The 13760-nt window shown below is 39.5% G+C and overlaps 1 protein-coding gene across 1 annotated transcript in view; it reads left to right on the top strand.

The window, feature by feature from the left end:
- LOC109415715 (uncharacterized) overlaps positions 1 to 13760 on the top strand; it is a 42007-nt gene that overhangs the window by 19470 nt on the left and 8777 nt on the right. Inside the window, exons 2-4 of the mRNA XM_019689650.3 lie at positions 12711 to 12817; positions 12894 to 13118; positions 13189 to 13359. Of these exons, the coding sequence (XP_019545195.2) occupies positions 12737 to 12817; positions 12894 to 13118; positions 13189 to 13359 (477 nt within the window). The 5' untranslated portion in view covers positions 12711 to 12736. The remainder of the gene's footprint in view (positions 1 to 12710; positions 12818 to 12893; positions 13119 to 13188; positions 13360 to 13760) is intronic.

Below are 13760 nucleotides of genomic sequence, written 5' to 3'. Positions count from 1 at the left end.
AAAATGTTGGTTGAAATGTTGGTGCCGAATTGCTTGAAGAAAACCTTAGAAGTTTCTACAAGGAGGATTTACCTAGAAGTTCCTATAAGGTTATCTGCGGAAATTTTTCCAAGATTTTCTTCAGAAGTTTGTTCAAAGATTCCATTCGGAGTTTCTCCGAGCATTCTTCAGGAATTCCTTCAGCGAGTTCTTCAAGCATTATTTTTGAAATGCTTCAATAATACTTTAAAAGACTCCTGCGATGTTATTATCAAGTATTTCTCAATTAATTGCTTCATTGCTTTATAATCTATTGGTTCTGCTTAAAATTGATCCAAGGGTTCCTCAAAGGGTTTCAAAGTTGTTTACCTAAACGTACTTCCTTGAGGAATCTTCTATAAAATTTTCTCAAAAATTTCTCCAAATCATTCCCTTATGAACTCTTTTACGACTTTTTTAAGGATTTCTCCAAGTGTTCATCCAACAGCTGCATCAAAGATATCTTTGCAAATTCTTCCAAGCATTTTATCAGAACTTCCTCCAAGGTTTCCTTACGAATTTCTTCAAAGATTTCTTAAGGAATTCCTTCAAGAATTTCTTAGGAATTTCTACATAGATTTCACTAGAATTATCTTCGAGGATTCTTCCATATTTTCGGGAATCTCTCCTTTGATTTTTTTTCTGGGATTTATGTGTGAATTCATCAAGTTTCTTGAGGGATTGATAATGGTCTTAATGAGTTTCTCTAAGATTTTCTTCTAAAATTTTTTGCAAGATAATCCTCAATATTTTTTTTGTTTTTATCAGTTAGATTTTTAACTCGAAGCAAGTTTATCTTGGAGCCTCAATAATTCCTTTTTAAAAGGGATTTCTTATGAGATTTCTTCGGAAATTCCTCCAAGAACTTGGGCCTTTTTCTTGGATTCCATTGGATATCTCTTTAGGTTTTCTCCCAGAATTCCTCCGAGAGTTTCTTCTGAAATTAATGATTTCTGAACGATTACTCAAGAATTTCTTCTGAACATTTTGCTTACAATTTCTCAAAAGATTCTTTCAGAATTTCTTCATGAGCCCTCTTGACAATTCCTCCATGATGTCCTTCAAGAATTTCCTCCCAACCAAACATGGAAGTATCATCAAGTATTTTCTGAAAATTTGTTCAGGAATTTCTCCAATTTTATCTCTCATGAACTCCTTCTAAGATTCATTTAGACGTTCTAAAGATTTCCTAAGAAATTCTTGCAAGAAGCTCTTCAGAAAAATTTCCATGCAATCTTTTAGGAATTCCTTCAATGTTTTCTAGAGGAATTGCTCAACGAATTTCTTAACAAATTTCATCGAGGATTTTTAGAGGGTTTTGTGTTGATTTTTTTTTTGTTTGAAATTCCTCTAAGGGTTTCATCAGGAACTCTTGAATTGGTTTCCTCGGGAATTAAGGGGGAATTTCAATTACTTTTAGAATTCTTTCAGGATTTTTTTTTGTAATGATTCCATCTGGCATTTCTAAAAAAACTCTTACAGAAGGTTTTCAAAGAAAATTTAAAGGAATTCTTTCGAAAACTTTTTCTGGAGTTCCTCTGGAGGAATTCTACAAGAACTCCTTTAGGAATTTTCCAAAAATATGCTTTCAGATTTTTTTCGGGCATTTTTCTATTTCTCGACGAATTTATCCTAGAATTCATACAAAAGTTTGTACAGAAACAATCCAGGAATTCTTTCAAAGATTCCTTCGGGAACTCTGCCAAGGGTTCCGTTAGAAAGTCTTTCATAGGTTTGTTTAGCTTTTTATTGAAGGATTTTATTTTTTTGAATTCTTTCAAAAATATCAAAGCAGATCCTATGTTTTCCTCCAATAGATCCTTCAGGAATTTCATTCAGTGTTCTTCTTGAAATTCCTTCAAAGAATTCATCGAGATTTGCTCTAACCACTTATCGGGTGTTTCTACAAAGATTTGTTAAGACATTCCTTCAACTACGTCAAGAATGAAATGAACACAATTTAGAGAACTAAGTGATGAATGCATGGCTAGGATTCTTTTGGCTGTTCCTATAGTATTTTACCAGGAATTTCTCAAATTGTTTTTAAGGTACATTCTAAAAAAGCAATTGTGAATTCTCCAGAGATTGTTTCAGAATTTCTTTAGGAGAACTGTTTGAAATTTTGTCGAGTTTTTTTTTTGTAATCCTACGAGGATTTCTTCAAGTTCTTCGAGCTTTTTTCAAAATATTCCATAAGAAATTTATTTAATAATCTCTCAAGGAATTCTACCAGTAGATGTACCAGGGATTATTTTACGTCATTTACCAAGGAAATTTGTGAGGAAATCTACTAGGAATTCCTTCAAGGATTTCTTCATCTTTTTACAAGAATTCCTTCGAAAGTCCTTCCAATAAATAATTCAATGAAGTATTCCTGTAGGAAGTTCTTCAAGAATTCTTAGAAGAGTTCCCCCAGGAATTTCTTTAGTTATGTTGAAGTACACAAAGGTGATCCTGAAGAAGTCCAATGGAGAATCTTTTGGAGGGATTTCTGTGGATGAACTTCTAGAGGACCCAAGTAACAATTTCATTGCTGCTTGGTTTTCTTTGATTTTTATTAGGGTTTTATTACGGCAATGATTAAAACTCACAGTTTTATGACTGCTTTTATGAAAACAATTGATAAAATATTTTATAGTATACTTTAAGATATCGATAAAGACAGATTTTAAGAGTAAACAAAACTTTCCGATATGTAAACCTTCTGGCAATCATTATTACCACAATAAAACTGTTAAAACTCTCAACAGATGGCGATCCGTTCGATTAGTAACGACATCTGTTGATGGAAAATCAAAACTACGACACTGCTAGGTTTATTGTGGTCATCATAAAAGTAAACTTGCTTTCGTTTTATTTTTGGTTGTCGCCATATTGAAGAATTAGCTAACGTGAATGGAAAATAGTTCATTTTGCTCAAATTAGCAATGAATTGATAGTTTGCCACCATTTCCATAACATGCTCACATAAATAAACTCTCTTTGCTGAGTTTTCTTGTGATTCGAGATAGTTTTACTAAATTCACAAATTGATTTATTTCATTCCAAGATGATAATACTCACTATTTTCGAAGCGCATGAATTTTATGATTCTGCAACTCCAATATTCACGGTAAATTCGAATGCGCATAAGCCTACCAGCACAATAACTACTAAAATATTGCTTTGAAATAATCGCTTTCTACTTACGAATGATGTATCCTCCTGAACTTTACGTGCCATCGAAGAAGCTTCTCCGCATCTTGAGCTGTCATAGTTTTTGTTGAAAAAAAAAAACAACAACAATCGAGAATTTTTCAACTAGGTTTTAAAACGGGTTTTTTGCTACTCTTAATGCGGTTTGCAAAACCTCTCCGAGAGTGGTCCACTTAGCCGGAAGATGCTCTTAAAGAGGTTATCAAGAGGTTTTAATGTATGATTCAGTTTTATTGCAAGTTTTATAAAATTGGTCATGAAGATCTCTTGTAGAGCCGAACAAAACTTTAAATGTTACTTGGGGAATTATCCACAAACTTTTGCGGGAATCTCGGTAATGAAACCAATGGAGGCAGAAATTCTTCGAGACATTTCAAGAGGCGAGCTTTTGAGCACTGAAGCAATATCAAACCAAAAGAAATCATCGAGTAACTCCTGAAAAGATTCTAGAGAAGAAACTCTATCTTGCGAAACAAATATTGGAAAATTTTGGAGAACGAAATCTTGAAGAATTTTTCGACGAAGTATCTTGTGGAAGAATCCTAGGGTATAAACTCTTCAGGAAATTTCAAGGGAGAAATTCTTATAGGAATCCTAAGTACCTGAAGTGCTAGAATTATTTCATTGGAAGCTATTTTGTGGAAATCCCAACGAAAAAATAAGATGAATTCCACCGAAAAAAATACTTCTGAAGGAAACCCAGAGCAGAAACTCCTGGGAAATTTTCAGGAAAGGGGAGTTTCGGAAGGAACTTTCGGAATTACTTCCAGGAATTCCCGTGGGAATTCTGGTGAAACTTCTGAAGGAACACCTTCATTGACGCTATTACTGTTTTGAGGACTTTTGTACTAACTTCTCGAGGAGTTCCCGTTGGAACTCTCGGAAGTAATCCCGTATTAGGACTCCTGGAGGAATTCCCGTAAGATTTTTTTAGGGAATTCCCATAAGTATTCTGAGAGGGATTTCTACATGAACTTCTGGGAGAATTCTCATAGTGATTCCCAAATTCTTCAAGAAGTTTCTTTCGATTTTGACCATGATTTCACGAAAGAGCTTTTCCAACAGTTCCTCCTCCATTTTTAAATAATTCTTTCAAGAATTCCTTCTTTCATTTCTTTAATAGCTTCTCCGGTTTTTTTTAACAGAAGTTCCTCTTAAATTGTATTCTAAGTTTTCCAATCAAAAACTCTCTTTAAAAAATCCCGAAGTTCCAACAATGCGGAAGGAACTCCTAAAGAAAACCCTGGTACAATTTGCATTGGAACTCCTCGAGGAATTTCTGTAGTAACTTCAGGATGAATTCCCTTAAGAACTCTCAATAATATGTCCGCAAAAACTGCAGGAAAAATTTTAATAGGAACTTCTGGAGGAAGTCCCGTATTAACTACTCCATGAATTCCCGTAGGAACCCTTGAAGGCATTTCCGAAGGAACTCCTGGAGAGATTTCAGTAAGTATTCCATTATTTGCTCTTGTTGGAGTTCCCGTAGTAACTTTTGGAGGAATCGCTGTAGAAACCTTTGTTGGAATTCCACAAGAACTCGTGGAGGAATCCATGCAGCTACTGTTGGGAAAATTTATGTAGTAACTTCTGCTGGAATCTCCGTAGGAACTTCTATAGAAGTTTTGTTGAAGAAATTCCCGTAAGTGCTTCTGCAGGAATTTTCATATTAACGCATTGAGGAATTCGTATGGAATCTTCTGGATGAATTCCCGTAGGAACTCCGGAAGGAAATCCCTTGTTAACTACTCGAAGGATTCCTGTAGAAACTTTTATTGGGAATTTCAGTGTTTACTCCTGGAGAAATTCCCATAGAAACTCTGAATAAATTCTCGTAAGAAGTCGTGGAAAAATCTTATAGTAACTCCTGCAGGAATTGCTGTACCTCCTCAAGGAAGAGTTCCCGTATGAGCTTCTGGAGAGATTCCCAAAGGGCCTCCAAGTGGTGAGATTCCCGTAGTAACAACTCCCAGAGAAATTTCTTTATTTACTCTTTGATGTACTCTCGTAGGAACTTCTGCAGAAATGACGGTAGTAACTCTTGGAAAAATTTCCATAGGAATTCCCGGAGAATTTGGCGTAAGGAACTCCGCAGAAACTTCAGAAATAAATTCCCACTGGAATCACTGAAGGAACTCCCGTAGAAACTACAGCACGAATTCTAGTAGTAACTTTCGAAGGAAATCGCATAGAAACTTCTGAGAGAATTCCACTGTTAATTTCTGTAGGAAGTCTTACTCCTTAGCTCTCAGAGGATTTACGGTTACAAATCCTCAAGGAATTCCCATAGGAACTCCTGAGGGTTTCCTTAGGTAACTCTTGAGAGGATTTCCGTTTCAACTCCTCGTGGAGTTCCCGTAGGAACATAGAGAGAAGTTCCCGTAGGGACTTTTGGAAGAGATCCCAAGGAATTCTCGTAGGAACATCAGGACAAGAACTTCTGGGGGTATTTCTGTAGGGACTCCCGAGGGAATTCCAGTTTTAAATTTGAACGAATCACCATAAGAACTCCTGGAGGAATTCCCGCAGTGACAGCAATGGAACTTCTGAAGAAAATCCCGAAGGATTCCCTGAAAGAGTTCCAGTAGAAATTATTGGGGAAATTCCCGTGGGAACTTTTCGAGGATTTTTTTTTGGAGATTTATGTAGCAATAACCTTAGGAACTTTCAAAGGATTTCTTCTATGAATTCTTCGAAGATTTTTCATAGGAACTGCTGGAAAGATTCTTAAAGTAGCTCTTGTGAGGATTCCTGTTCTAACTCCTCGAGGAGTTTCCGCATGAACATAAGCGAAAATTCCCGTAGGAACTCTCGGAAGAGATTCTGTATAAACTCTTCGAGGAATTCCCGTAGCAACACTGGTAGGAACTCCCGAAGAAATTCCTCGAGGTTACCATGCAAAATCTGAGGTTTCCGTGCATCAATTCAAAAGTTTGCGGACGGTCTTTTTGGAGCGTTCTAAGTTAGTCAGGAGAAGGTTTCTCAAAAGGCTTCCTAGCTATTTATGAGGTACCCAGGTGACCGCTAAAGAGGTGTTCTAAGGAGATTTCCAAACCAACCCATAAGAAGTGTGCAGAAGAATCCTGCTGAGGAGCGTTCCAGACAAGTTCTGGACAGGAATCTTGATGAACCATGAAGACGTTACTACGATGTTACCGAGATAAATCCTGAAAATGGTTCCAAAACTTATTATAAGGATGTTACCATGCTGTTACCATGAGGTTTCCACACAGATTTTATAGAGATCACCAATGAGGCTCTGTCCATAAACTACGTAGACTAATTTGGGCCATTTCAAACCCCCCCTCCGTACACTTTTGTTCATACAAAAATTTTAAAATTTGTATGGAGCATAGACTTTGCCCAGACCAAACCCCCCGTCCCCCCTCTAAGAGTCTACGTACTTTATGGACAGACCCTGACCAGATCTTGAGGAGGTTTCTTGATGATTATAAGAGGACGCTTCTATAAGTTTATCCTGAAGAACATCGCAGACGAATGCTGACAAGGAATCTAGATTAATCCAGATGAGGCTCCCAAACGAATCATGAAGAGGTTACCATGCTGTTCCCACGAGGTTTCCAAATAAACTCTAAAGAGGTTCCGAGACAAACCTAGAAGAGGTCATTATAATCCTACTAGACCAAGTTCAAAAAAGTTGCTGGAGGTAACTGGAGGAGTTTCCCAGAAGAATTTGGATAGAAGAATCCTCAGGAGCATTGCAAACGAATTCTGACAAGGTATCTACTTAGATTAATCCGGAGGAAGTTCCCAAATCATGCCATGAGGTTGCAAGACTCAAAAGAGGTTACCACGTGAAACCGGTGTTGGTTCAGATGAGAATCTTGAGGAGGTTTCTTGATGAATTTCACAGCCGAATACTGACAAGGTTTCTAAACGGATTGTGAAGAGGTTACCATGAGGTTTCCAGACGAGCTTGAAGGTGGTTACCAGATCCGGAGTAGATTCTGAGTCACATCTTGAGGTTTCTTCTTGGTGAATTTGAAGACCTTTACGGGAGAATCCTCAGGAGCATCCCGGACGAACTCTGACAAGGTATCTAGATAAACCCGGAAGAGGTTCCCATACGAATCATGAGGAGGTTACCATGCTATAACCATAAGGTTTCAAGACAAGCCCAAAAGGGGTTAGCCGATGAATCCAGAGTATGTTCTGCGATGAATCTTGAGAAGATTTCTTGGTGAATCTGGAGGAATCCTCACAAGATGTATAAATCAATTGCGACAAGGTTACCACGCTGTTACCATGAGGTTTCAGGACGAGCTCTGAGAAGATTACCAGATCTGTAGTAGGTTCGGGAGGTGCCTTGGTGACTTTTATGACGTTCACAGAAGAATTCTGAGGAGCATTGCATACGAATTCTGACAAGGTATCCAGATTAACCCGGACGAGGTTCCCAAACCAATCATACAGTCATGAGATTTCAAGACTCTACTGATGTTACCAGATGAATTTGGAGTTTGTTCTGAGACGAATCTTGAAGAGGTTTCATGGTGAATTATAAGATTTTTACGGAAGAATCCTCTGGAGCATACCAGACGAATTCTGGCAAGGTATCTAATCCGGAGAAGAATTCCAAACGAATCATGAGGAGGTTACCATGATATTGCTATAAAGTTTCATATGAGGTTGCCATATGTGTTTGGAGTGGGCTCTGAGACAAATATTAAGGTTTCTGGTGACCATACTTTTGATGAAGTGTCGTGATGAATTTTCAGAAGTTTACTGACGAATTATGCGAAGCATATTGCATAGGTATTGGATGAATCCGTAGAAGATTTTCCTACGAATCTTTATGAGATGCGCAGATTAATCCTGACAAGGCTTTCGGAGCAATTTCCGAGGGAACTCCTCGAGGGATTCCGTTTTAACCTCCTCTAGGAATTTTCGTAGCAACTGCAGTAGCAATGTCCGTGGGAATTCTTGGACGAACTCCAGGAGGAGGACAAGTGTTAACTCTTGAAGTCTGAAGGAAGTCTTGTGGGATTCACCTAGGGACCGGACACCTGAAGGAATTCTTCTATTTACTCTTTGATAAACTCTCGTGGTAAATGCTGCAGGAATGTCAATATAACTCTCGGATGTATTTCCACTCCTGGAGAAATTCGCACAAAAAACTTGTGCAAACTCCAGAAGGAATTCTCCTAGGCACTTCTGAAGGAACTCCCGTAGGAACTTTTGCAGGGTTTTCAATCAGCTCTTGGAGGGAATACACATAAGAGTTTCTGGAGGAATTTCCATAGAAACTCCTCTAAGAGTTTCTATACAAACTCCTCTAGCAATTCCCATAAGAAGACCTGGAGGAAATCCCATAGGATCTGCAAGAGGAATTCTTATTGGAACTCCTGGATGAATTCCAGATGTAACTTAAGAATTTCCGTAGGAATTTTTGCAAGAATTCCCACAAAAACTCCTGGCTGAATTTCCGTATTGACCTTGGTATTGACTCGCTCGACAGTGTCTCTGTATGTCGAATCTCAGGTGGAACTCCTGAAGGAATCATAAGTAGAACACCCGGAGACACATGTCGACTAGAGAATTGTAACAAAAATATAACCTAATCCTAACAAACCATGATACTTATAACTCATTGTGATATAATCATGTTCAACATCCTTGATGTTCACATTATGTTATAAATGTTGTTTGATGATTCATTGTATTATAATTTAGTTTTGATCCTTCGACACTTGGAAAACAATATTACAAAATTATATCAAATTTTGATAGAAAATAGCAATATCGAGGCTGAAACTCATCTCACATTTTGTTATAATTTTGATCTGATTATAACAAAATAGGTTACTATCTAGATTAGACCACTGTACTTTTTGTTACAATTTTAGTTATTTTAACATCATCCTGCATCTAGTTTATAACATAATAAGTTATAGAAAAAATATTATAACATCATAACATAATATGATATAAACTTGATATAATTTTCTAGTCGGGCAAGCTTCGACGTCATTTACTGTTTGGACGCGTCTAGGGGCAGGACAGATCTAACGAGAGCAAATCTGTGCTCGAGGTGTTGTTCAGAATTTCTCACAGTTCCTCAGATTTTCTCCCGTTTATGCCAAAGTGTGATCTGGCACCAATGTCAAACTGCAAAGTGTTGCGTGTGCTGAATGAAAATTGCAGTTTTAGGGATGTCTCTCAACAAATTTCTTCGATCATCGATGAAAAGTGTAACTCAGAATTTCTCAGAGTTGCTCTCGTTTGCACAGTGTCTTGCCCCTAGGGACGCGTCAACTCCTCTTCGCTGAATTCCTCTCATCAAGCCGATCTCCCGTCCATAAGGCAATCCATGATGACTTTTCGCGATGGGGGTGACAGCCAAAAAAAAACACAGTGTGAGTACTACTTAACAAAGTTTCGTCAAGTGTCGTCGATACTTAACAAATCTTTGTGTTCAACTGTCACCCCGATCATCGGATGTCAAACATACATGGTAAACAACAAAATCAGCTGATCGCATCTGTCTCATGGATTGCCTTATGTAGGGGTCGCAGTACCGAGCACTTTTGGTGAGTACCGGTATTTCGGTACTGGGGCTTACAGTACCGGTAGTACCGGTAAAATACCGGTACTGATTTTTTTTCACTAAAATGAAGAGTAATCAATTGTGCAACAGATAATCTTCAATTTACCAGGCACATGTGAATTCCGTTTTTTTAGGTGTCATAAAATCTAACCAGAAAACGCTAAATTAAACAAAAAACATGAATAGATAAAAAATATTTAAAAAAAAGTAGTTGTATGAAACTGTTTTGGAACTATTGTTTAGCTTCTGCGCAGTTTCACAGGCAGTACCTTGGTGAGTCTAAAATGAAACAGGAACAACCTTACTTGTACCAAAATCAGATGGAGAGCTGCTAAGTGGAATCAGAAGAAGATTTCACTGATTTTTTTCGTTAATGATGCGAAGAAATTCTAAATACTGAAGAAATGACAAGAAATCCTATTCGAAGAGAGGGTATTTTGCTTAGAGAGTTCGAAAAGTCGGTAAAAGAAAAACCGTAATCTAACAAGTTTTATTCTAAGCTTGCAAATCTATTTCTAACACTTATCATTGCTATGATATCCTGGATTTGCAGAAAGGTTGCATATATGAAGTGTTTGTTCTGATTGTTGTACTTGGTTTTAAAGGTTTTCGTTTATTACTATTGCATATTGGCTATACTAATGATAGGATTTCATTACTTCTGGAGAGATTCACGGTACCGAAAGTACCGGTACCAAGGTTCAGTCAGTACCGGTATTTCGGTACCAAAAATTGGTCGGTAATACCGGTATTTTCGGTACCGGTATTACCGGTATTACATCCCTAGCCTTATGTCAAAGTATGATCTGGCACCAAAGTCAAACTGCAAAGTGTTGTGTGTGCTGAATGCAAATTGCAGTTTTAGGGATGTCTCTCAACAAATTTCGTCGTTTTTTTTTTCGTCTTCTCCCGATTGTTATTGACGTCGTTATCATCCGCACTGCTACACTCGACCAAATATCAGTCTCATATTTGTTTGCATCACTCTACACTGGGTAGATTTTTCGACGGAGCTGTAAAATGATTTTTTTTGGAGAAAACTAGGGTGGATCCCCATTCGAGGAACTTGTAAAGATTTGACACGGAATCACCAGCTACATTGAAACCTTGGGAATCCTCGGTACATATTTCCGTAAATAAGTTTCATCTTGAAAAACAAAAATACCTACTTCATCTTTCAAAACATTTACGAGTTGGCGGGACATCCGCATTTTTTGAATGGATCAATGAAGCAAACCTTTCTTCCGTTCACCGCATGTAAACAAAGGCGCCACCGTATATGGACATTAACATTGTGACAGCAGTCGAGTTATGTCAAACGCACAAGGCTACGGTATCGCTATCTATCCATTTCATAGCGGCCGTTTAAGTTTTTTAGTGATCAATTGGAAACAAACACTCGGTAGAAGCGAGCGGTATTTGGTCTCTTTTTAACGTTTCAAATTTTTAGAACTGTTATAAATTTGGATCAAAAAACGGATCACCGCTGAAAACGACCTCAGAGTGACCAGTTTTTCGAATTAACTATGTAACTGTCATACCAGTGATTCGATAAGTGGGGTGTTTGTAGTCATTGATCATATGAACTTCTTCACGAATTTATGCTGGCCTACTTACTCTCACCAAAAATTTGACGTTTGAGCGGAGCGGTACCGCTCAAACATTAAAATTTTCTGTGAGAGTAAGCAGGCAAGCTTTAATTCGTGCAGAAGTCCATAGGTGCTTCACGAGAATCAGTTAAATCGTTAACTAGTCTGAATGAGATTTTATGTGATTTTTTCACATAGCGCCGATATTTACAGTCATACCGATTGTTTTGAGCGTAGAACAAATGTTGACATTTCAATCTATAAGCAGCACTCTGCTCGATAGAAACGAGTACGACAGAGTACGTTGGATACTGTCCTGTGGTGTTTGTACTTATTACATATAGTCATCTAAACGCCGATCCTCCGCCACCCTCCTCAAACAATGATCTTGGATCTTGTTGATCGGTTAATTGCGTTTTGCCCTTAAGCCGTGCAAGATTACTCCAAACAACAGCCACGGTCCGATTGGTGGGGATTTTCCTTCACCGTATGGACTTATCCACCGATGAACGGAATTCATCGCGGTCCAAGAATTTTGACACTAGAGCGGGGCCGTTCCAATCAGAATTGGACGATTCTGATTGGAACAGACCCCGCTCTAGTGTCAAAATTCTCGGACCGCGATGAATTCGGTTCATCGGTGGATAAGTCCATTGTACGTGTCGTCTCTTCTATCAATAGACGAGTGCACCGATGAACTGAATTCATCGCGGTCCGAGAATTTTGACACTACAGCGGGGTCGTTCCCAATCAGAATTGTTCAATTCTGATTGGAAATCTTTCACTTCTGATTGGAAGCGACCCCGCTCTAGTGTCAAAATTCTCGGGCCGCGATGAATTCAGTTCATCGGTGCACTCGTCTATAGTGTGTCCAACACGGGAACAACAACAACGAGAAGAGAATACTAAGCGGTTACGTCAGTACGTCCCAGCGCTTCGAGATAGATCACGTAATTCACACGGCAGAACGCGTGCCCCATCAACAACGATCGGTCTCCGTTCAATCGCCACTCGATCGATCGGTGGTCGATCGATCGATTGGCATCGAACGAGACAAACTGGAACCAACCAACCGACGACCGAATCGAGAGAAGAAAATGACGCATCGTCGTAGTAGGCGGTGCAACGTGCGTTGCACGCATACACTTGCGCGCGCGGTGCGAAAGTGACTTCAACGAGCAAGCAAGTGACAAACTTTCTTCCACACTCTTTCCGATCCTCGCGTGGCGTGCGTGGTTTTTCATGGGTTGCTTCGGTCGGTGTGCCGTGTCGTCGTCGTTCTGCAAGTACGCAAGTCGGTAATGCCGTCCATCGTAATGACACCTTGTTCTGCTTCACAGGTTGCTTTGCTTGAAACCACGCCAACATGAGCGGTTGGCCTGCTGTGTGGGGAAGCCCACTGCTGCTGCTGCTAATCGCAGCAGCCTACGGAAATCGTGAGCATAAGGTGAGACTCAATTAGCGTCCGTCTCATGGTTGTTGTGTTTGAAATGGAGTCAAATATTTTTGCGCCGCGATTCTAGGTCCACAACATCGTGCTCTACCCGGATAAGCACTCGTGGTGTTCCACGCGAAACATAAGCCAGGTGATCAGTTACCCGGGCTGCAAGCAGGTAACGATCGATAACAATGTTTGCGTGGGAGCCTGCTTCAGCTACTCGATTCCCCACACGGAACCGTCCGACCCGGGCGAAGTGATTGGGCCGTACTGTGACAGCTGTCAACCGTCGGAAACCACGTGGCATCATGTACGTGATTGATTAGCACCAGGTTGCTATGTGCGATGGAATGGGAATAACGAAATCTTTCTGATTTTAGGTGACCTTGGATTGTTCGGAAAATTCCAGCAACAATAATGACGAGGAATCGAAGCCGGCCGTGCTTGTGAAGAGGGTGCAGATTATTAAGAACTGTTCCTGCACATCTTGCGAGAAGCAAACGCATAAGAAGCATCACAGTCATCATCATCAGGACTACCAAGTGACGCAGGTGAGGTCACGCCTACTAAGATACGAGAATCCATTTATTACACTTTCTCCGACGAATCCTGGAAGAATTCTCCGACGAATCCTGGAAGAATTCTCCGACGAATCCTGGAAGAATTCTCCGACGAATCCTGAGAGAATTCTCCGACGAATCCTGGAAGAATTCTCCGGCGAATCCTGGAAGGATTCTCCGACGAATCCTGGAAGGATTCTCCGACGAATCCTGGAAGGATTCTCCGACGAATCCTGAAAGGATTCTCCGACGAATCCTGAAAGGATTCTCCGATGAATCCTGAGAGGATTCTCCGACGAATCCTGAGAGGATTCTCCGACGAATCCTGAGAGGATTCTCCGGCGAATCCTAAGAGGATTCTCCGACGAATCCTGAGAGTATTCTCCGACGAA

Source organism: Aedes albopictus, chromosome 1, assembly GCF_035046485.1.
Source record: "Aedes albopictus strain Foshan chromosome 1, AalbF5, whole genome shotgun sequence".
Lineage (NCBI taxonomy): Eukaryota > Metazoa > Arthropoda > Insecta > Diptera > Culicidae > Aedes > Aedes albopictus.
The sequence above is the reverse complement of the archived record's forward strand: the minus strand, read 5'-3'. Positions and strand labels throughout refer to the sequence as shown.